Source organism: Bombyx mandarina, chromosome 01 (genome assembly GCF_030267445.1).
Source record: "Bombyx mandarina strain Sakado chromosome 01, ASM3026744v2".
In the NCBI taxonomy this organism is placed as follows: domain Eukaryota; kingdom Metazoa; phylum Arthropoda; class Insecta; order Lepidoptera; family Bombycidae; genus Bombyx; species Bombyx mandarina.
This window is the reverse complement of record NC_143208.1, coordinates 10,708,355-10,733,822: the sequence shown is the minus strand read 5'-3', so window position 1 is coordinate 10,733,822 and position 25,468 is coordinate 10,708,355. Positions and strand designations below refer to the sequence as shown.

General features: G+C 36.9%; 2 protein-coding genes across 5 annotated transcripts in view; one reads left to right on the top strand and one right to left on the bottom strand.

Annotated features, from left to right (window-relative positions):
• Imp (IGF-II mRNA-binding protein) overlaps positions 1–19,523 on the top strand; it is a 53,618-nt gene extending 34,095 nt beyond the window's left edge. For 3 of the 4 annotated variants that reach the window (XM_089729891.1, XM_028177254.2, XM_028177256.2), the window contains exons 2-8: positions 7,978–8,145; positions 8,957–9,343; positions 9,434–9,677; positions 9,798–9,953; positions 10,550–10,750; positions 10,975–11,232; positions 14,008–19,523. In XM_089729891.1, the coding sequence (XP_089586017.1) occupies positions 7,978–8,145; positions 8,957–9,343; positions 9,434–9,677; positions 9,798–9,953; positions 10,550–10,750; positions 10,975–11,232; positions 14,008–14,097 (1,504 nt within the window). In that variant the 3' untranslated portion in view covers positions 14,098–19,523. Of the gene's footprint in view, positions 1–7,977; positions 8,146–8,956; positions 9,344–9,433; positions 9,678–9,797; positions 9,954–10,549; positions 10,751–10,974; positions 11,233–13,414; positions 13,558–14,007 lie in introns of all 4 variants that reach the window. The other variant, XR_016323566.1, reaches the window with a different exon arrangement.
• A 1,460-nt stretch (positions 19,524–20,983) lies between these two features.
• On the bottom strand, positions 20,984–25,369 carry LOC114245130 (uncharacterized). The gene is made up of 3 exons (XM_028177149.2): positions 25,177–25,369; positions 21,484–21,624; positions 20,984–21,366 (listed from the first exon to the last, which is right to left on the bottom strand). Exons 1-3 carry the CDS (start codon positions 25,367–25,369, stop codon positions 20,984–20,986), a joined length of 717 nt encoding a protein of 238 aa, XP_028032950.2.
• Between the last annotated feature and the right edge of the window lie 99 nt (positions 25,370–25,468).

Sequence of the window (25,468 nt, the reverse complement as noted above, 5' to 3'; positions counted from 1 at the left end):
AGATTTTAATCCTTGTCCGAAATGCTCGATACAAGACTAAATTAGATTCAATTAGGCTTCACTACTAGGGAGGGAACCAGGGAATCAAAATATGCATGTGAAAATTGTACCCGAGAAAGAGAGCTTTTGAATCGACGTGACGTGTCGCGTCAACCTTTGCCAAAAGTCGCGCGTTCACTTCGTCTTTGTCTTACCCGATTAACAATTTAATTAAAATCGTTCAGAATGGTGAACAGCAGATTTACCAGGTCATGCAGTGATCAAACGATTATTCTGTCTTCCATCACGCAACATGCTACAAGCGTCTTGTACAAACACGACAGTAAACCACATCCGTGTTTTAAGTAAACGTTATCGCAAACATTTTTTTCTGTACAAGGCCGACGATGTACTTTTTTTTTTAAGTTGCAACCTTAAATATGATTGAAAATTGTATGAAAATACGATAAAATGCTTGGAAAAAATATATATAGCACCTGTGTTTTTATAAAAAAAGTTGTAATTATGTTCTAATCATAATAATATTTGCTTGGTTCAATTGAGACAATTATTTCTTGCAACGATTATCATTAAACTTCGCGGCCTTTTTATCGTATTTTTAAATTATTATTTCATTATTGTATGCTATCTTCATTTACTTGACCATTTCATCAAATTAAAACACATTTTATTTAATATTTACTGTCATTTTAAATTATTTTATAAGCATTGATTTGCAAGTTAGGATTCAATATAAAATACATTTCAAAGCTATTCGTCTTTCGGTCGGTTACAATAACTAAATTTTCTCTCATGCTGCGAGATAATAATGCTCTTATATAGGTTAAATATATTAAAAACCAGTTCCAAATTGAAGGGTTGATATTTTGTTGCTGATCTGCTAAACGAGGATGTGCTTACATGTCTCGCACCCCATCCAGCTTAGGTACTAGTTAATTGAGACCGGGATGTTTATAGTAGGTAGCTACTGGATTTCGGCCGACAATAAGTGCATGTGAAACGAATTATTCTCTTGTTATTTCTTGTTTTTTTTTTTGAGGACCTTCCAATTTTGTTTAAAACCTGTTATCGTTTTCCCATCGCGTATTAATTTATTCAAATAAAGAAAACTTGTACTTGTACTGTTAACAAATAAGTAGACTAATCATCTCATATTATAAGTATATTAGGTGTTAAAGTATGAAATTGCAGAGTTGTGCTGAAAAATTGAAATTCGTTTTTTTTTTTCATTTAACATATATATTTAATAAAAATATCTACCATTATTATCTATACATTGTTGCACAATCTAACAAGAAGGTCATTTATGCCTTTGCGATAGAACTCTGGTTGACCTAGATTCTACTAACTGTGTGAAAGAATTTTGTGCCTCCTGGGAAGAAAACTTTTTATCACGTAGAATATTGTCCAAATCACGAAAAAAATGGTACTCTGTTGGAGCAAGGTCTGACGAATACGGAAGGTGAGGAATGGTTTCTAATTGCAGTTCCTGTAGAGTTAAAACGATTTCTCGTGCTGTATGAGGTCTCACATTATCGTGGAGCAATAATGGTGAAGATTGATTCATGAGTCGGGGTTGTTTCACTGTAAGTTTTGGTGTTATTGTTCGGAGCTCGGCACAGTAGACATCTGCCGTTATTGCTTGACCAGATCGGAAAAAGCTATAGCGGTTATCGTAAAGAATCCACTTTTCATCAAATGTCACAATTCGATCCAAATTTTCTTTATTTTTGTATCGATTCAACAAGGCAAGATCAGTCAAATCACAAGGCACCCATTTTTCATATTTTTTGTTTTATTGATTTCACGCAAATGGGCACATATTGTTGGTAAGGTAACGTTAAACCATGCCGCTAATTCCTGGGTAGTTTGGATCAGATCGGCTGTCGCCATCTCTTTCAATTCATTGTTATTCACATTTGTCAGCGGTCTTCCACGTGTTTCGTTCTTCAAATCAAAATTTCCATCACGAAAGCATTTAAACCAAAATCTCACGGTACGTTCATTAGCAGTCCCCTAGGGCTCCAAACGCAACATTGATATTGAGAGCTGTTTCTGCAGCGTTAGTTTTTAAAATTCACTCGAATTTTCGAAGTATCTATCCATCTAGTTTGTCTAAGCTAAATAAAAAAAACAACTGAAAGTCGATAATCGAATGTTGCACATTTTTTAAAAGAAGTACCTCATAGATACTATTTAAATAAAGTTTCACCCAAAATCTCAAACCATGAAGGTTCTATGTCAATTCGAAGTACCTATTACAACAAAACGGCAATTTCATACTTTAACCCTTAATATTAATAAACATATTATGTAGATATGCATAGGTCAATAGTGTTGTGTTCTAAGGAGTTTTGAAAAAATTTTTTTTTGTTACTAATTAAAGTGCACGGTTTTTTTTCTTCTAAACATATATTTTATTATTAATCGTTGAACAATTTCAATAAAGCTTCAAATTCAAAATCATTTATTTCAACTTAGATGTCAGTATGACACACTTGTTGAATGTCAAAATACAAATAACAATGTTAACTCTACCACCGGTTCCAAAAAAAGCCACAGTCCTGAGAAGAACCGGCGAAACAAACTCAGCGGGCTTTTTTTTTTGTTTTTTCTCAAATATTTTCTTTTTTTTAAATAAATAACATAATTTTTCACAATAAAAAAAAAAAACAAGTCAAAAAAATACAATTAAAAAAAATTCATAATAATGAAAAATGAAAAGGCCAGGAGCGAGCGCCTCATTCCCACGTAGTGCCATCTAGTAAATAATCCTTAACTTTATAATATGCCTTGTTGCACAAACGTTCCTTAACAGTTTTCTTAAATCTATGAACAGGTAGTAGTTGAACGTTTAGTGGGATCTTGTTGAAAAGCTGTACACCCAGCCCCCTAAAAGAGTTGCTTATTTTCTTAATTCGAGCCGCCGGCAACGCAAGCCTATGTTTGTTCCTAATGTTCACATTGTGCAAATCGCAGACTCTGGGGAATTCTTCAATGTTTTTACGCACGTACAATAAATTTTCAAATGCTCGCCTTGAAATTCCTCAAATGATATATTTTTCCAGAAAAATAATGAATCGACTGTAAATTGCGGACGAAGCCTCCTGGTTCCCTTTCATAAAGCGCGATTTTTGATTCAGAGATTATTAAAAAATATATTTAATTCAAGACCTCACACTTATCATCCCTCGTGAAGATAATAGAAATAACAACATTTTCACTTTTTCTGTTACACTTTATCAATTCTAAAACTATACACGCGAGCAAAAGTTTGGAATCACTTACTTGAAATTGGTTCCGCGCGATCTTGCTTACTAAATAAATTTTTAATTATTATAAAAATCACATCATTTTAAAGGTTTAACTGTCAACTTTAAATTGATACCAAATTCATTCAAATCGAGCCAGTAGTTAAGGAGCTATCCCGGATTAAGTGAAGGAGGTAGGAAAAAAAGCAAATATGGAAAAATAATGAATGAATAAAACAACAAAAATTAATAAATAAAAAATTTATTTAGCCTTAAAATTAAATGTCAGTATTTTGTGTCCCCTTCCCTTGCCCTAATAACTCCTCGAAGACGATTCTTCATAGACTTGATCAGCTTTTGAATTGATTCTTGTGGGATACCTTCCCACTTTTCAATCAACGCCGATTTCAGATCATTCAGGCATGAAGGAGCAGAAGTTCTGGAACGAACCCTATTCTTCAGTTCATCCCACACTTGCTCAATAGGATTCAAATCAGGGCTGAGCGCAGGCCAGTCCAATGTGGCGATATAGACTTCTTCGAAGTATTCAATTGTTCCACGGGCAGTGTGACAACGAGCGTTATCGTGCTTAAGGAGGAAGTCACCACCGGCATATCCCGCATAGGAAACGACGTTCCAGCAGAATATTGGAAATGTACCGGTCCGAAGTTAGACCGCCTCCTCGTCCCACGCCAGGCACGAAAACAAGCTCGGTTTTACCGTCGAAGGAAATGCCGGCCCACATCATACAAGAGCCACCCCCATAAGCCACTGTTTCAGCGAAACAGCACTGCGCAAATCGCTCCCCAGGCCGCCTGTAGACCTCTTCGATCGCTATCGTGCAAACACATCCTGCTCTCGTCGGAGAACAGGATTTGCCTCCATTGCTCAACCTCTCAATTAAGATTGGTACGAGCAATTGGAAGGCGTGCTTGTCGGTGAGCTACCGTGAGTTTCGGGCCTGTGACAGGCCTTTTTGGAGTCAGATTCGCTTGCTTGAGTTGTCGACAAACTGTCCACTTGCTGGCTGCTACCCTACGAAAATCTTGGAGCTCTTGTTGGACGTCGACACCAGGTTAATGCCGATTTCAGAGAGAGGTTAACACGATAAAACGGTCATTCCTCTCCGATGTGCCCCGGCGCCGTCCAGATCTTGGTCTCGGGATAAAGCTACCAGTCTCCTGAAAGCGCTTGCAAACTTGTGAAACACAGGACTGGCTTATTTGGAGCCGACGAGCGACAACCCGCTGGCTGAGCTCTTCTTGCAATAGGGCTACGATTTGTGCTACTTCTGTAGGTATTGTCCCAATTGTCGTACAAGGTAAAAGGGTCAAAAGTAGCGGAGATATGCTCCGGTCAACGTGTGAAAGTCGACTGATAAAGAAAATCCGATAACAGGTGCTTTTATAGGGGTCAATAGGCCGCAACTCGCGACGTATCAAATAATTAAAACACGTCTTTTTCGTTACTCCTTTACTTAATCCAAGATAGCTTCTTAAATACTGGCTTGATTTTAATGAATTTGATATCAGTTTAAAGTTAAGAGCTCAACCTTTAAAATGATCTCATTTTTATGATTATCAAAAAAATATTTAGTACACAAGATCGCGCGGAACCAATTTCAAGTAAGTGATTCCAAACTTTTGCTCGCGAGTGTAGTTAGTGGTCTTTTCATTACCGAGTACGCGCTTAAGGAAATATGGACATGAGACAGACATGTGCTAAATGGTTATGTTTATTTACTACTACTTCTAATTTATCTACTGAGAGAGGACTGCTCTTTTTGTCAGAAAATTTCGCGAAACAAATTTGAAAGTTAGGCATTCATTAATTGTGTTTTATTAATCAGAAAGATACTATTAGAAACTTAATTAATTACCGAAAAATGGGATAAAGACGTGTTAGAAAATAGGGCTCTCATAAAAAAAAAAAAAAATCACGATATTACGCAGTCTTTATTTATTTAGGTAGAGGTGGCATGTTACAAGAGAATGATAGCGACTTAGGCTAGTAGGCGCTCCTTCATCTTGCCAGGCTTGTGAGCTTAAGCACATTAAGTCAGAAGTTAAGAAAAAAATTAGAACATTTCACGCTTTTTATAGTTAGTTTTTTATACATACAAGTTTTATTAAAATTATAGGAAAAGTGATTCCTTTATGATTCATTTCTATGGTTAGGTTATGTACAGGTCTCTTACAATATTCATTTATTTGAGAGTGTGAATTCTCGATCTCTAGGAAGTCCTCAATATCTGTTAAAGGATAATTGGTCCTGGATGTAGGGGATTAGCGGTACTTCCAATGATAATAGATACGTGTCAGTAGTGATTGTGAATTTGCAGTTTCACCTGTACACAACCTGAGGAAATGTCGTATGTTATAATCCTGCGAGAGAATATGGTTATGATGTTCAACTGTTCTCTTAATAATGGTAGGTAGATGTCCATTTGGGCAAAAACCGAGAAAACAAATATTTTGAAAGACATAATTGAAACTTAGCCCACTGAGTTTCTCGCCGGATCTTAATGGGTCGGGATTCCGACCCGGTGGTAGATTCTGCGAAGCACCGCACTTGCTAGGGCTAGTGTTAGCAAATTCTCTCAGATTGAGCCCTAAGCTCGCCTACCCATCCGGGCGTAGCTAAAATAGTCCCCTAAGCTCCAGCGAATAGGTAGGAAAAAAAATTAAAACTAACTCGATTGAATCATAGTACCGTTTGAAAAGCCACATGTAAGGTTATTAATGATCGACTGTTAATCCGAACAAGTTTACGATTAACATTGCGAAACAAATACTATCGACTTAAATTTCAAATCATTATGGCCTATAGGATAAGACGTCCGGTGCATCATCTAATGATGCAACGGTGTTCAAATCCCGCAGGCAAATACCTAATTTCTCTAATGAAATAAGTACTTAACAAAGGTTCACGATTGATTTCCACACAGTGAAAGAATAACGTGGTGTAATATAAATCAAACCAGCAATATTATAATTTGTGTAAATATTGGTGGCAGGGAGTCTTGTGATTCCGTACGGCTAGGTAACACCACCCTGCTTATTGCTGCCGTGAAGCATAATGCGTTTCGGTTTGAAGGGTGAGATCTTCTTACTTGTGTTTCAAGGTGGGTGGGTAGCGGCATTTACGTTATTGAAGTCTGTGGACTCCGGTAATCACTTAATACTAGATGGACCGTGAGCTCGTCTACCCAACTAAGTAATAAAAATATTTATTTGAATTCCAAAACAGGCTTCATAAATTTTTCATTTGAGATTTGCAAAAACAAATCCAACACTCACGACATTTGTTTTACTTTACCGGCACTTTATTCTAGAAAATTAATATCATTATCTATTATTGAAAGTATCCATTACTAATATCAATACTGCTCGTAGGCAATATGTGGGGGATCACATTCCAAAAAATACATACTTTTGCTCATTTTTATAACGGTATATCAGATGACTTCTTTTGTATTATGAGTTACGTATTTAATAACATTATTACAGAATGTAAACAATTTCTCGGCTCATTAAAGGAGCAGTAACTAAATACCTATTGGAGTCTGTCAGCATTATTACTTACGCATGTTGAATTGACTAGCGCTGAGTGATCTGAATCGTCCTCGCTCGGATTGGATTCGTTCTCTGAGAGTTCGGCTGCGATTATACGGATCTGCAGTTGACTGAGGTACTTCGGATTAGTTTTATTCTCCGAGATCCTGACCAAGGAAGACCTGTGATTCCCAACACTAGTACCATGCCTTTGGTCGCCGTGCTTAAAATAAAACATAAAGAAATGCCACTCTAAAACTAAACATTACGTCCAGCGTTCTGTTTCGAAACTTGCTTATTCCAGAAACATGTAAATATTTCCGCTCATTAGACGTATACGTTCGAATTTTATTTAATTTAGTCAATACCCTTACATAATTTTGGTTAATAGCTTTTCACTGCACGGAAAATTAATTTAATTCATATATATAAATAATAAAATCAATTAGAACCTTAATGATATAGTTATGAGCTACGAAAGAGTCCCATCTCAGTGTATCAGTAAGCAAACATGGTATGTAGTTAACGTACTAAAACAACGAGTATATTTCACAAAGGTCAGCTTTTTTCTGTTTGCTCGTTTACACTTGACAGCTGTTGATAGTGCTGAATTTTAATAAAGCATATTGTAAATTAATAAGCCCGTTAGATAAATAATGTACTAAAGTACATTCACATTCACAGTTGAAAGATGATTACGCGTAGTGAGTCAGAGTGTATAGCACGAAATCTATACCATAAACAAAATATACATATTATACTTGATATATGAGGGGTCGTGCAATGAGCGAGTGCAACGAAACTGTGTTGTGAATGGCGCATACCTCTGCGATGTGTGGAGCACTGGATTGCGAGGGGGAGGGTAGCTCTGTGTTTGGTGGGTCGCCAGCGTAGTGACGAGGACGCGATGATGTCATCTCCGGCTCGAGCCGCCATTTTGATACTGATGTTATGTATAACCGTATGCGCCAAGAGTAAATTCAAATTATTATTTTTTATATTAAAGGGAGGTCAATGGACTTTGCAAATTCCGAGTTCACAGTGGAATCATTAATTTGTTTGCGTTGAAACATGGGTTGTAACGAATTTCGCTTAAGAATACGCTAAGTTCGTAGTTGTAGGATGTAAACATTATGTGCAATTTGTATAAGTCGTGACGCTTCTCGCAACAGATCCTCAAAGGTACTCATCAGTGGGCTACCTCTGCATATCCGCTTCGATAACATCGAGCCACTGCTCTCACAGTATGGCAACGTGCAGCATTGCGACAAAGCCAACACCCGCGATCCCAACACCCAAGCGGTGTTCATCACCTTCGAGAGTCCAGAGCAGGCGCAGCAGTGAGTATTGTTGAGTGATGCATGCATGCGCTCGCACGATACTCGGAACTCTACTAAACATCTCAATATATTTGCTTGTTTATCTTCTAAACTCTGTTTGTTGACCTTTGTAAATGGTTTTTATAACAAATACTTGCTTAGTTGTCGTCCGCTGGATAAGTGTACAGGTATCTAACAATTTACTAATAAATTTCTAATTGCATGATATGATGTTAATGTTTTCATTATGAATAATAAGTATAAGTGTGGTTTTCATCTCATTTGTTTAGTTTTGTTGTATAGTTTTTATTTATTTATTTCTAAACTTCAAATGGTTAGTACAGTCTATCCTTCTCTATTTAAATAAATTAGTCAAGAAACTGATGTATCAAATAGAAGTAGATTAAACTCCGTTAAAATTCTGAGCGTAAAACATTATTTAAAAATGTATGTTTTATAAAAAAATAAATGGATGTCGCTCTCGCCTGCACATATGTGCATGGTTACGCCCAAGAATGTGCATTGTCAATGACATGTGGCATGATGATCCTGTTATTGTAACTTGCCAAAATGGCGGTTTGACACGACTACAAATGTGAGCATGTATGTACGTGATGTAACCCTCCCTATATACATCATATAACGTGGCTACAAAGACCAAAGAAGAAAACATTGCTTTGCATTGCTGTGATTGGAATGATCGCGTAAGTTAGTTATATTTGCTTCTACTAAATTATTCTGTGATTGACAATACGATTGAATCGAAGCATGATTAAATTTAAAGAAATAATTTAGGAAGGTTTTGGGTTTTATCATTCCGCATTTGTTACAGAGCCATAAACGGGTTGAATGGATGTGAATTGGAGGGTTGTCGTATAAAAGTGGAGGCAGCAGAGCAGAATGCTCGTGGAGGTCGTCGCGGACGCCCTGGTGGCGGCCGTGGTGGAGGCGGCGCTGCTGGCGGTGGCTCGCGCCCCACCGACTTCCCACTGCGTCTGCTGGTGCAGAGCGACATGGTCGGCGCTATCATCGGTCGCCAGGGCAGTACCATTCGACTCATCACCCAGCAGAGTCGTGCTCGCGTTGACGTACACAGGAAGGATAATGTCGGCTCCCTGGAAAAAGCAATTACCATCTATGGGAATCCCGAGAATTGCACCAATGCCTGCAAGAGAATCCTTGAAGTAATGCAGCAGGAGGCCAATAATACTAATAAAGGGTAAACAAAACATAACAATAATTTAGTACAATTAATTTTATTGATACTTTATACGTTTTTCATTTACGGTTATGTTTTTAATTTTTTCAGCGAAATATGCCTGAAGATTTTGGCCCATAATAATCTCATTGGACGCATCATCGGCAAAGGCGGCAACACCATCAAGAGAATTATGCAAGAGACCGATACAAAGATCACTGTCTCCTCTATAAATGATATCAATAGCTTCAATTTGGAGAGAATCATAACCGTTAAGGGCTCCATCGAGAACATGGCCAAGGCGGAATCGCAAATTTCAGCCAAATTGCGTCAAAGCTACGAAAATGATTTGCAGGTACATACGTCGAACTGTACGCGTGTTCGTGTAAATAAAATAACACGACCTTAACGTTTATCCACGAAACGCCCCTTTATTCATTTAGCTATGAATATTAATGAGCGTTTGTCTTTATAGGTGCTGGCGCCGCAAAGCATTATGTTCCCTGGGTTGCACCCAATGGCTATGATGTCGACTGGACGTGGTTTCTGTGGAGCTCCGCCACCGTTCCAGCCGCCGATGTATGCGCCGCTGGCCGGCCCTGGGGCACAGCAGGGTGCCGGTGACTCGCAGGTGATCAAGCATTTGAGAACTATATATAGTGCGCGCGGAACTAGTTGGCCGCGCCTAGGGTGGCGACGGGTGGGGGGCGGCTTGTCTACTGCTCGTAACGCACATGAGATTAGACAGTGATGACTAAATAAAAAAATGAATAAATGAAATAATAATGAAATAAATAACAATTGAACTTTTGGAAGTTTATATTGTACATATCTAATTATATTGTAATTAATAGTACAATAAACCAAAAACAAATTAAGTATATGAAATTATTCGGACATATTTTAATAATATGAAATTATTTAATTCATATATACTTTATGAAATTACTCTGACATATCCTCTGAATCACTTGATGTTGAACTCTCTGAACTTCATTCAGAATCATCTTGTAAGTTCATAATTATTTCGTCCATCATAGTATCAAATCTCATATAATTAATAACAGCAAGCGCTCCCGCCTCTCCTTCCCACCGCTCACATACCTAAGGCGCCGCCAACAAGTTCCGAGCGCTCAATAATCAAATGGCATATAGAAAATTTGTCTTGCTCACATTTAACATAATGTTATTCAATAACGTTATTCTGAAACTGTTGCATTATTTTAGGAAACAACCTATCTGTACATCCCAAACAACGCTGTGGGCGCGATTATCGGTACAAAGGGCTCGCACATTCGCAACATTATTAGATTCAGCAATGCTTCTGTTAAGATTGCGCCTTTGGAACAAGAAAAGCAACAGGAACCGCAGAACCCACAACAAGAGCGCAAGGTTACCATTGTCGGCAGCCCTGAGGCGCAATGGAAGGTAAGATTATTAAAACAATAACTTTGTACTCTGCTGGACGTTCTTTAGGCCTGCTCCAAAGTTCACTATGATGACCGGTTTTGCGTCGCCTCCATCCAGCGGATTCCCGCAACCTATAATCGATTGGACTGTCGAGGCGCAATGCCACCACCACTCTTTTTGATTCCTCACGTACATGTAGCGTAAAATCGATAATGAATATTTTCTCAAAACTTAAATTTCAGGCGCAGTATCTTATCTTTGAAAAGATGCGGGAAGAAGGTTTTATGTCTGGATCGGATGACGTACGGCTGATTGTGGAAATTGTCGTGGCCTCGTCGCAAGTGGGTCGGATCATCGGCAAAGGCGGACAGAACGTGAGGGAGCTTCAGCGCGTGACCGGCTCGCTGATCAAGCTACCCGAGCAGCAGCAGCAGCCCGGCTCGCAGGGACAAGAGCACGAGACCACCGTTCACATTGTGGGCCCCTTTTATAGCGTCCAGGTATGAATGATCCAAGTGCTAATACAATTTCGTATGTCGTATAACTCTTGTCAGAGCGGTCGTGGTCGTCATCCAGTATCATTGGTGTGGGCAGATGTTAAGCGCCTCACGAGCAATCGCCACTCCTCGCGGTTTGGGGTGAGCCTGGTATACTCATGCAAACAGCCGCCAACTGCCGACTTGATCTGGTCGGTCCATTGCAAGTTTTTTTTAGAAAGATTACTGGTGGCCCGAAGTCCTTTCCAGTTTCACCAGGACAGTTGGGCGAGCAAAGGCTCAGCCAGGAGGGGTGGCATTTGCTTACAGCTGCCCGAGCGCCTCCGAAGGAGACCTAACAACTCGAGAGCAATTGCTTCGCGAATCAATCTACTAGCGGATCGAAATCGCGACCCGCTGAGAAGATCCGGCGAGAAACTCAGCGGGCTGATGCATGGGTTAAGTTGCACGTCGAGTTCGACGATTTCCGGGGTTTTTGTTATGTATTTATGTAACGTGTATAGATATAGTACATGTAGCTTAGAACTTTATTTTCATTTGTTGTTTGAATTTTGTAACAGATGCACATTCGCGTTAAAAAGACAACAATTTCGAGAATTGCCATTTCGTTTAGATTGACTAATGTCTGAGAAAAAATATGGAATATTAATGTATTTCTGATCTCTCACTTTGCGCTGTACATGTTCATTTAGTCCTATTTTTATTAACGAAAACTATCGATAATATTGCAATTTAAAATAGAAAAATGACTTTAATTAATTTACCGCAATGGCTACATACGTGCACAAATCCACAGAACAGTGCCATTCAAAATTTTCACATACGGGATATGAATACTAACGGTTAGGTAGTGAATGTGTATTCTAGTTTCAAATGCAAAATGTGCCATTGTTTAATATCACGAGGCCCGAGCAATTTTCTCTCGCGGTTGTATAGAATAAGTTTAGTTGATTATTTATATACATGATAATATGTACTTCTGAATTTCTGAGTAATGTTCGTTTACGGCAAACAAAAGAAGATTATCGATTTGTACACTTTGATATAAACATCGTAAACCAACAGTAACAGTTGAAGACAAAGAGAAATTTGATTTGTTTTTGAAGAAATGCGTTTCGTTGAGAAGAAGAAAAAACACAATCATGAATATAAACAAAAAAATTCAAAAAATTAAGGAATCGTCAAATTGTGTATTAAACAAGTTTTCGTTTTGTCTGAATACAAATTACAAGGCGTGTTGTGAATTATTTATAGTCTACTACTACAGTATAACTAAATCGAGACCTGGTATCAATTTTGATGATCAAGTACTGTATTTGTTTCGAATGAAGAAGCAATATTTATTAGAATTGATTGTTAAAAAGGGTCTGATAAAAACTCATAGCATAGAGTAATATTGTTATTAGTCTACATAATGAATTAAGTGGAGAGAAAAGAGTATCAACACGGGCTGGTGGACTCTAAGATGGATTAATGGCGACGCATTAGTTAAATCGAAGAATGGAACTATTAAACAACGAAGAATTTTGTACTCGAACCAAGATGTAATGTGAAACAGGTGTTTAAAATTCAATAAAAGACACATGAGTTTGTTCTGAACTTAAATTTTAGGTGCGTCTAAGTGGTTTAATGTTTTTAAAAATGTGTATTAAGTTAATGAACTATTTGTTTTGCGTCGGGGCTCGTATATTGAAATTTCTGATGGAGGAACTCTGTAACACGTTTATGTGTGAATCTCGACGTAATATATCGGTTGACTTACATAAATGAATGTTATATTTTTAAATACGTTCGAGTTATTTGTTATTTTATTATGTATCATTTAATCAAATTTAATTGGAAGTTGTATTTGTTTATTGTGAGTCGGCCTTTCAATATTTCGTCTGGGGCAAATGAATTTAAAGTGCAATTGCGAACATGATTATTTATTATAATGCATTACATTCAGAGAGTATGCTTGTTGAGCGTGTTTGTATGAGATGTTAACGCATGTAGTTACAAGTCCATCCTTATCGTTGTTTGGTTTTAAGAAGATAGTGATTTAACAAATAACATCACCCAATCGTTAATTAAGTAAGTACACGTTTACTGTTACTAATAATTATTGCTGGCGCTCGGCGAACTAGTTAAAGAACGTTTCAATTGAAGACGCACTGTGGCATAATGAGATGTTTACGTTTTGTAGCAATCGTCTGAAGCGGGATGAGAACGTTTCCGAGAGGCACCCCACCCCCCCTTACACAAATTCGCACGTAGTGCCACTGTTGAAAATGGCCCGATACGATGACTATGTATCGTGTTCTTTTTAAACATTGAACAAAATACTAGGTGAGTTGTCTATTCAATTCTAATGTATCTGCTGATTGCGGCGAATTTATTTTGTAAATTTAATAAAATGTTGTTCTATAAAACTATGTTTAATTTCCAAAATCCCTTCAGTAATAAGATTATAATGGACTATTGTAACTACATGTGTATGCGTAATTTTTTGGTGTGACTGAGGATGAATAAAAGAGATGTGAATGATAAATAAATGTATCTGTATAATAATAACAATAATAATTTAATATAACCATTCATTTCTAATCATATTATTTTCTTTTAAAAATGAATTGTTGTATTGAAATTTCATTGATAAACAAGTGCCTTTGGGTGCTACAAAATGTGTGCGAACGTTTAACTCTTTTTCAGTAAACTTAGCTAGTGCGATGCTACTATGCGAGATTATGTTTTATAATAGACTGTGCGTTAGTAAGGAGTGTGTTTATGTGTGTGCAGTCTGCGCAGCGACGCATCCGTGCCATGGTGGCGCAGGCGAGCGCGCCGGGACGCCGCCGCGCCGCGCAGCCCCCGCCCGTGCAGCAGTAGGCAGACAAGTCCGCGTCCCCACCCCCACCCCCCAACCCTCCCCGCGCGCTCTTACAAACCCCACCCCTCTAAACCCTGCCCCCGCCCCCCCCTAACCGCGGCCAGCCTCCGCATTACCTACAGCCTAATTACACACCTTTTTTTTCGCATTAACCAATTAAGCAGCCTTACAGTCACTCTGAGTAACTGATGACATAGTAAGCATACTTTAATGCACCCCAAAAAGAACATCAGTAAAAATGGTAACGTTGATAGTTACCCAGATTGACTGAATACGCATTCAGAATAAATCAGCCCTTGAAATGTATGTGTATGTATTACACAATTTTTAAATTATCGTTGAATTACATATGAGCTGTCATATAATAAGGTGTGCTTAAACTGCTTGATGTGAAATTGATTTTGCACGACTTTGGATAATGTAATTAATTTCTGATTAATTAGCAATTTGAAAAGCAAATTAGCTTTGATTAAAATTTACATTATTATAATGAAGTAATACTTATGTAAATAAATGTCTTAAAAATACATTATCATAAGCTGTCTGATATCAAAATTTAAAGTGGATACGTGCCATGTACTGTATCTGTACGTTTTCGAACATAGTTTTTGTGTTAGGCTCGTAATGTTATTGTACACGCTTTCTATCTTATACAATTGTGTATGTCTCACGGTGGCTCGTCTATGTAGTCGTTTGGGTTTAGTACGCAACATGTCCAATGACCGATGGATTATATATCATAAGTAAAACTGCACAAAACTGAACTTACTGTTAACACGTACGTTCTTTTATTAAATTACGCAGACGAGAATGCTTTTAGTTACTTAAATATACATTATATATACAAAAAAAAAATAATCACAGATAGTACAAAATAATAACAATGTATGTGAATGTAACTCCAATGGTAATTGTTGGAATGTTGGAGTGCTAATGAGTGTCGAGTGAAGCCAACTGTGTTTGTGAACTGGTGTTCGCAGAGTATGTACTAAAATTCGGATTATGCGCAGGAAGGCTGTTGTGTTGGTGTATTTCCATTTGATGTTGTTGTTGTCGTAATTATATATTAATGTAGTAAATTATAATTAAATACTTATTGATGGATCCATATTTTACCCGGGGATTATCTATGTTGATGATTACTAATTGAATATATATAAAACTACAAACTATACTATTCATATACACTATTTTTAACGATAATTGTTATATTGTTTTTCATGCTGTTACACGACTACACGATATAAAGTTATCACAGATTGCAATAGTCTAATATTATGTTCTATTTACTATACATATGTTAGTAGGGATATATCTATATAGCACCACCACATTATTATACAATCGAGAAGTTCATATTATGTTTTGTTATCACTTCATAGATTAATCTGTTAAGTCACTGCAGAACTGTTATAAAATATTATTTGAAGGGTGTGTGGGAAGATAATTAACAACAAGGAACACGGATATAGCACGACATCGCTTTAACTGGAGGCTCAACGGACTAACGGATGCTTTGCACGTATAGTTTAGGAATGCATTTCTTGAAACGATTCACTGATTTCTGCATGCCAGTGGTATAAGACGTCGCGTCGCATCGCATCGCATGCACTGTGTGACACGATGCGAAGGATGACGTGCGTCGCGGGTGTTAGTAACTATTCCAAAGAGTGAAAGATAGAAGGGTCGTATAACGGAGACGATAAGGGCGATCAAAAGTCACCTCGCCTAGACAAGGAGCGGGCGAGTTCGTCTCTGCCCGCCCCTATATACACGGAGATGATATTCATCCACCTCTCTGATGGATGTAAATATTTTTGATATGGTAGTAATTGTTGGGAATTAAGGAGTAATCTTATGATTTTAATTTGTAAGTGGTATTTGTTGATCGTTTTCTTTGTAATTTTGTCTTTGTTAGCTTTATAATGTTTTCTTATATTGACAGTAAATGAACATTTTGAAAATAGGATTACTTTAGCGTTTAAATGGTGCGAATGTCAACGTCGTATTGTTTGGTTTTGTCGTGATGTTTAATTCAATTGTACGATTTTTGCGTTATAATTGTGCCAAGTGAGATATTTAATGAGAATTTAAGATTAAGTGGATAATATCAAAATTTAATGGAAAAGCTTAGATATTTATATTATAATTGTGATAATATATGGAAATTTGGCAAAAATGTAACTAAGAGTATCTACATTCTTATTCCATTTTCTCAGTTTTAGGTTAGAATAAAAGGTATGTGGTAAGTGCAGTAGTAGAAGCGGACAGTCCGAGCCGCGCTCTGTCGCATTTATCTCTCTCTCTTGCCGATATATAATCCTTTACTTCTTTGTCTATTGCATTTCCCAAATGCATTAAAATAATTCTCAATTCATTGGACACAAGAATACGTGAAAGCTCTGAACGTATTTGGAGGTTTTAGGTTGTTTAGTTTACTGTGAAAGAAGAAATCATTAAATTTGCCGTTGAAAACATTTATTATCCTAAAAAATTTGAAACTCGAAGTTGCTTGCTTCCACATATTATTGAAAAATAATAATCAAACTCGACAATTAACCTTTGCAACTTAATCAAACAAACTATTGTAATGATGTGATTCTCTGAAGAATAATTTACAAAAGAGTCTTAAAAATATTTTGTCAACAATCGTTATCATTTGTTCACTTGTTCGAATGTCTATTGTATTTCCTACATATAAATAAATATCTTAAGTAAGTCCGTATTGGGCACTACCACGACGATGAAGTGAAAACTTTTTGTATTTGATCTCATTGCGTGGTGCGTGGAATGTGTAACTATGATATTTTTAGGGCGCGCTGATTGACTCGCTGATTTCAATATTTTGTTTGCCAGTTAGCCTTCTTATTGTTTGTTAATTTCAATCGTAGAACGAATGTAGCGTGTGTCACTGACTCCTAAACTATCCATACATTGAAAATACGCAATGAATCCCCCGTAAAGTGGTCGTCCAGAAAAATTGTGAACGTATGGAAGATTAAATTTCCAACTAATTGTATGACTATATACTTTAACAATAACAAAAGACGTGTATTTCTTATTAATTTTCTGTTAATGATGATTAACAATAATCTAGAGATATAATTGATACTTTTGTTTCAAATTTGACTGACGGCTACTTCACTGTTTTCATAACAAAAATAAAACAATTCTTTTTTTTTCGCCACAATTCTAACGTGGTATTGTCGTTTAAATTGTAACAAAATAATTATAAAAATGCGACAGTTACTTATTATATTAAAATTGTAACATATCAGTTAGAACAATCTACAAATGCCTCTCAATGCTAGGTAGGACACCGTAAGACAATTACTCCGAACAGACTGTATTGTACATTTTGTACTTACAAAAATCTAGTATAGTCTTATTCAATTGCTACAATGAAGTCCCAAGACTGATGTGAAATTCCTATTCTAATTTATAAACCTACTTGACGTACACTTTTAGTGTATGTTTGGAAAATACCCTTGACAATATTTATACAAATAGCAAAAACACTAATTTATATTGCAAAGCGTGCGTCGGGTTATCGAGAAGAAATCTGGTGTTTTTACAGGCTTAAAGTTTTCGATGTTTATCCAACTGCGCTTTTCTAAATATTTTTTCAAATCTATTTAACTGGGATCCTGCATATATTACCAGCGAAAACATTCCAAATGTAGCGACATCCCTTCGCAGAAGAATGTTCATTGATTGAACCTTTGCCTGTGCAAACATGCACGCAATAAAATTGACGCACTGAATATGACATTATTTAGTAAGAAACTAAAACGTAAAAACCTCGCTTTCCGCAGAATGAAGTACTTACATACGTGTAGGTACGTCGTCCAGATATTTCAGATTATTGCCACTTGTCATGGACAAACGGTGTGGAATCTAGATTCATTTAAATATCTCTTTAAATTTTTCCTCTAGGTCCGATTAATCTGAGTCACATAATTGCAACAATGCGTGTGTGCAAAAATTAAAGATTTTTAGCTCGCGTTCTGCGGAAAGTGCAAAATTGTATCACCACTTATGTACACTTAGATATATTGACGATTTATTTGTCGGTGTGCTTTACTAGCTGTTGTTGAATATTTTTCGTTTTTACTGGAGTAAAACAAAGATTTAATGATTACATCGTATTAATTGGTCCGCGTGGTGTTCAGTATCTAGTCGATATACTGAAGGTCCTTTGCATATGTTGACCCGACTCACCAACAACAACAACCACGTTACAATAATTGTAATGTTCACCGGAAGGAAATGATTATTATAATATAACGGTTACTTTCACCGCGACAGTTATGTTCATTGTATAGACATGCGGTTATAATTCCCATTACAGGAGAGGGATTGATTGATTTGCAATGTTAGGATGCAGAAACATAGTTTTAGTTGAATTAATTGTATCGTTGTGAAGTAGTTTAAGTTGAGGGTAAGGCGCAGGCGGCGCGCGGCCACGAGACTGAACTACACCCCTGCCGTTGCGTCGTCGCGCCTCTTACTTCATCGTCATTTTCGCTAATATACTTTTTATCATTCTTGTTTAATGATGGTTCTACTGTTATTTACATTACATTTAATATTACTTTCATCATGTGTGTAACCATTTTTTTTTTGTGTATACGTGTGAGCGGTTGAATTTATCGATTTCATTATGTGCATGATTGAATGTATCCTAAAAACAGCGTCTGGTTTGCGCTATTTGGATTTAATGCGGACTACGTAGCTATTTTGTTTCAAAATGGGCGCTGATTACATATTGCATTACGTAATATAATTTGTTTCACATTCAATACATTGTTTACCTGTTGCATAGCCTAGTATCTATTGCAAAAACAAGCACGAAAATGTTCTCAAAATGAATATTGTATGTTACACCCCTTCCACTATGCATATGTAATAGTTTCATCGAGTCTAAAGCTAAATGTTTAATGTATGTGTACGTGTATTAAATGTACCTTGCTAGTAAAATGGCACGATATCGATGGTTGACTATATAGCGTTACGAAATGACCATGACGTGGACACGTTTCGCCGTGGTGCACACTGCACTAGAACCAACGATATCTGTTAAATTTTACATTAGAATTTGAGGAGTTATTCTTGCTTCTCATGTAGTTATATGAAGGTTCCGTCAACAGATTTTTGTTTCCATTTAAACAGGCATTTATCACCGGAAATTCTTTGATTTTACTGTTACTTTTAGAACCATTTATGATTGGTATAAGTTTTGAAACTAATAACTACCTCAATATTACTAAATGAATATGATAATTATCTTTGTGCATGTTTTTGGGAACTGAATTTTTAAAACTACGAAATTTCAACATAGTAGTAAGAATGCTATTATAAACATCGTATCTGAAAAATTGTCAAAATTAGGTTTCTTAACGTAATAAAAGTAATGGAAATTGAATGCATTTTTATTTTTTCCTTATTTCCCTACTTCCTTGCTCTAAAAGAAAGGTTCCATTTATTGGCTAATATCCCAAGTTGAATAGCATAGTTTCCTCCAATAAATCCGGTTGCAGACCGAAAACTAAGCTACTTAACCAAAGCTAAACCAAGCAAACTGAGCTAAGCTAAATTAGAAATAAATGCATGCACACCAAAAGCTAAGCCGAGGTTGGTCAGTGTAGCGAAGGTCAATTCGACGGACGACGCTAAGAGCAGAGATGTCTACATAACCATATATAAAATATCTTTTCTCCCTTGGATAAGTTAGTGGTGAGTGTTGATCATAAACTCGTGATTGACAAGTGGCAGACACGCAGTACGTGATACTTGGGTGGAGGCCAAAACTTCTACGAGAAAAGTACTTGATACAAATGTTTGTAACAGCGACAAGTTTGATTACCTAGTACGTAGTCAAATTCGCCAAAAATTTTTTTATGCACCAATAATGGTTGGTATAGCTGACTAAGCCCCGGGTATCGCATACATTCTCTTCGATTTGGTGCACCGAGAAGCTTTAATTAGAGGATTTTATTATTACCTAATATTTAATTTCAATGTGTCTGAAAGCCCAATAAATCTCTACAGATTAAAGTAATTGCAATAAAAATGTAACGATAAGCTATTGAATGAGACTGAAGATCACAAATCTGTAAAAATCTGTGGTCAAACACCTGATGCACTCGTATTGAGTTAAGTGAAGCTGGAGTACACTCACGAGGGTCAGGAAAAAGGAAAACGCCCGTGTGCCTTCGATATCCTTGGTATACAATGCATGCTGATCTATACCAACATCAAATAGACCGCTGCAATGTTAGGGAGAAATCTGGAGTAATAGAAAGGTAAACTGTCTCCTTAAAAACATTGTAATCCCCCTCAAGACACTGAAAACTTCTATTGGTAAGTATTAACATGTCGCAGAGGTGCTACCGCCGCAGATAGGCACTGATCATGCCTACGGTCAGTGATGGATAAGCTCCAGACGCGTGTTAGCATTACGTCTCTGTTAGGACTTGCAGAGACTGATATATGTATATGTATTTGATTCTAAGCCCAGTATTGCTGGAGGACTCGACATCAACCCAGACGAATATTTTGTCTTCAGAATAATTATCCTAATGTAGGTAGGTTCATTGGTGATCCTCGATTATTTAATTTATTATCTAACCTGTGGGTCAAATAATAAATAAAGATTTTAGTTTCTTCTTTTCCATCTACTTAATCGCTGGTGCGAGCTTCGGCGAGGGTTTCCAAGCAATGTTTGGAAGGTGAGCGTCTAGCCTTAGCAAAAGCAATGCTTCGCTGAATTCACCACCGGGTTGGAATCGAATTTAGTTTTATTTACACATTTACTGTATTTATTTTTAAATTTTGATACATGTACAACTAACAAGTTAACAGATTATGGATAATTTTATTACATTATATAAATGTCCTACATAAAGGGCTGTTTGGGTTTGTAAAGCAAAAAGCATTATTTTCCGGCAGCGGTATAGGCATACGCGAACTTCTACTAAGATGTATTTTGAACGTATTTTGAAATTGAATTCCTGCTAGAGGTTTGAATTTTTCGTTATTTTGTCTTTTTGTCGGTACTTCATCTCTTAACTCTTTTATTAACTCCGAAGCAATTTGTGCTTCCACGGGGTCTTCTGGCGTGGTGCTAGAGTTTTGTATTGTAGGAGCGGAGTATTTTGTTTTTGAAGCCCTCAAGAAATTCCGTCTTTGTTGAGTCGTTGGATCTGAAATAGAGCCTATATTGCTGCTGCTTAGCTTGGTAGGACGATGAATTGGTTTCGGTGTAACTGTAACAATGAGAAAGTGGACAGGTTAGTAAAATACTTTTTTGTGAGAACTTTTGAACATTCTGAGCCATTCTTTGTGTATTGTTTATTTATGTATATTTTACAATAGATAATTACTTTTCTGTAAATTCTTAGTGTTGGATTCAGTACTTTTGGGTCGTTGTTTATTTGTTGATGTAACTATCGTACTCTTTGTTTCCGATGTGTTTCCGAGAGATTTTTGTTGTGCAGGTTTTGCGGCCACAATTGTAGGATATACTGTAATGAAAACGAGTGAAACAGCAGGTATACCAGAATTCAAATATTTTAAAATGGCCGTTTTTTTTTTTCATTGTTTTCTGTCATACTATACCTACCTAAGTAAGGGATACCTATACTAGAGATTAACTAAATAAGTACATATTTTAAATCTTTCGTTAATTAACTTACGTATCTAAACATTAACTGATTGACTAATCCAATTTTAATTTATTTTTATTCTTAGAATAAGTTTTTATTATACCAGTATGGTATTGAAGAAATAAGGATATTAACGTTTGACACTAATAATTAACTCATAAAAATAATGCTCTAGTCAAATAGTTGAATAGTATTGTGACTAATTAGCCTGACATTACTACATTATTATAGTATACACTCGTATTATTGTAATTATATTATAGTCTCTTTGTGTCTATGCATGCCTGTACATTTACCGGTTGTAGGGATTATATTAAAACCGCACGGGCTTGAGGTACCTTCCTGCCTCTTTCATAAGACTTACCACGCTGCCTATCAATAACAATAAATGACAACTATCCATACGTTACATAACATATATTGATATGACCGTAATAATTGATGTAGTCCCTGCGCTTGGGGATACCGCGTACTTCAGCATAATAATATCCATTTGCATTATTAAAATACCTAAATAACTTTTGTCGCATTAGCAGTGGAATAATATGAATGAATAATAACAGTTTACGATAAGAATAGCCATAGGCTGTGTAATACTTACCAGTATTTGTAGACTGTGTCTCCAATCTATTAATATTTGATCTTCGTGGCTTTATACCTTTGAGATAAAATATGCAGTAACTGAGAATATCAGGATTAAAAGAATAACAACGTCAGTTTGTGTGAAAAATAACCGTTATAAAGATACATATGTAGCGTTATTAAACACCTATGGATATAAAATAATCTAAACTCTGAATTTTATCATTTCTTTTTACTTAAATGTTAATACATGTTTTAACCTTTAACAGTCTTCAACTCTAAATAGGAACGGATACTATAGTTATAAGTAGGAATTTAAGAGTTAGCCAAATTCTTTATCTTAATTACTTATCTATTTATTGCTGCATGGTACTCCATTGACCTGCTGGTCAACGTAGTTTATAATAATTTTGTTTCCATCTAAAACTCTGCATTGAAAGCCGTGTACACACGGCTACGTACAGAAAACGCTTGTCCGGAAGAAATCTCCTTTAGCGATAAGACCGCCTATTTTAAAATTATATCTGCCTGTTGACTGTTTTTGAAGTTTAATTGTGTTTTGGTGTTCAATAAAGTATATTTTCTCTCTCACACACACACACATTTAACCAATAATGTAAACATTTAGGAGGTTTAAGTATCGTCGTTGAAGCTTACCGTGTCCATGAGAATTCATTGGCACTAACCGTCTGAAATTTGCTGCAATTAACCAGGATTATTATAAGAATGAAAACAAAAAAGGTTTTAATTTTTTTTTTGCTTAGATGGGTTGGACGAGCTCACAGCCCACCTGATATTAAGTAGTTACTGGAGCCCCTAGACATCTACAACGTAAATGCGCCACCCACCTTGAGATATAGGTTCTAAGGTCTCAGTATAATTACAACGGCTGCGCCACCCTTCAAACCGAAACGCATTACTGCTTCACTAAAGGTGAAGGCAGAAATAGGCGGGGCGGTGGTACCTACCCGTGCGGACTCACAAGAGGTCCTACCACCAGTAAAAGTAATTACCTCTGACTATTCACATTGATGATTCAAAGTGTTGCCCTAAAGTTGACAACTATATTCGTATCGTATCGCGATTTTTTTGGAGTTCAAAACCTTCAGGCGGATATCTATTTCTCTATGCAAATACGTATCATTTTGTCCTAATCGCCTAACCACTGGGAGCCTCGAGGGGCCATTCCAACTTCACCAGTTTGGTAGGTGAGCTAACGGGGCTCAACCTGGAAGAACTTCCCAACACTAGCCCTAGCAAGAGCAGTGTTTCGCTAAATCGACTACCGGATCGAAATCGCGATCTACTAACAATATCCGGTGAGAATCTGCGGTGGTTGAGTCTGTGGGTTATATTGGACATCAAACGGTGGTCACTGCTTGGCGACCCTAAGGCCGGTTACAGTGCTCCACCGACCGTCTGTGCGTACGTCAGTCGCGCTTGTCGTTTATATGAAAATTCATAAATCATTACAGTGCTGGACTGACCGTACGCACGCGTATATTGCTACGCACTGCGTACGAGGACCGTCGGTCTAGCGCGTCCGCATGCGTGCCGTCGGTCGACCGACGCGCTATGGAAACAAATGAACGCGTTCTGTGCTGCACCGATGGGTGGACCGACAGTACGGATGTGTGTATCATCATCAAAAAAAGCGATTTCGTATTGAACATGGCCAAATATATCGACACCGAACGCATAATCACCGAAGTTCATCTTCGTGAACCTCTCTGGGACAAAGGCCACGTATTATATAAAGAACGCGATGCCAAGTTAAAGGCCTGGCAAGAAGTATAATTTATCCAAACTTTTAATCGACATTCTCAAGTAATTAAATTTTGTTTTTTGATCTTCGCGCAATAATGAATATAAAGTAGTGAATTCCCCTTGCAATGCTCTTTGGACGACGATTGGATGTACGTGATATCTACGTCTTTTGTTACTTAAACGTTTTCGAAAATAAGCAGCAATTACACTATTTGCAAACGCTTCCATTTCGTGTACCGACTATACCAATCTGGTCAGATTGTTGGTCAGGAGAGCACTGAATGAAGCAAACTGACGATCGGTTAATGCGTACCGTCAGGACGGAACGTACGCACAGACGGTCGGTGGAGCACTGTAACCGGCCTAAAAACACTGAGTATGGACTGGGAGCATCCGATAGGACGTGCTTAGGGCGACGGCGGCTCTACGTTGCCCCGTTAAGTTTGGGTCGGGTATTTCGGTCGGGTAATTAGAAGCTGCCACGATAAGAGAGCTATCGCGTTGCCGCGTCGGTGTTTCGAAGAAAATACGTATTTGACATGACGTTTTCAAGAACGACTTTTACGATGAAAAATTGACAACTTGTGATAAATAAACGGATTAGATAAAACTTCATTGTAATTCTCGACGATCATTTAAACATCGTTAAGATTTATTTATTAATTCAAAATTTATGATTTTAACAACTTACATGTCATATAAATATTCTTTTCGCTTGTCGGACGCGTCACAGTGCTTGTTGTTTTCATTCCGATACTGTTTTTAATGGTAATATTTTCATGCTGACCTCTTGAAAATTCTCATGGAAATAATTGAAAAAAAAAATTTGTCATAAAACTCAATAGTTTTCATTTTGTTTAGGCCAATAAAGTATTAAAAACAGTACCGCCTGAGGTAAAAGGTGAAGCTTTCTACCGCGCTGAGTTTAATATTCCAGATTTGGTAACATTTGTTCCATGGGCGTTAAGCGAAAAAGCGTATTGGCTTTTCAAAAATTCACCAATTTTATTTAAGTTTTATAAACAGTTAATAACCTAACGTGTAGTCTTTGCGAAGCCCAACCTCCATGAACAAAAAAAAAACTATTAAATTCTTTCATTATTAAACACACGTTACCCGATTTTAGTAAGCTGACTAAAAGTAATGCTTCTCTCAATTTGGTATCGTCATCAGAGTCCAAATCCTCAGTCGACGTACTAGAGTCATGGAATACACTTGCTAACAGAAACAGAAAACAATTGAATTGTAAAGGCATTATCGCAACATACTTTAGGATGCATATAAAATTTTTATTTACAACAAAAATAATATCGACAAATCAAAAATTGATACTCTACACAAATACAGAACAATA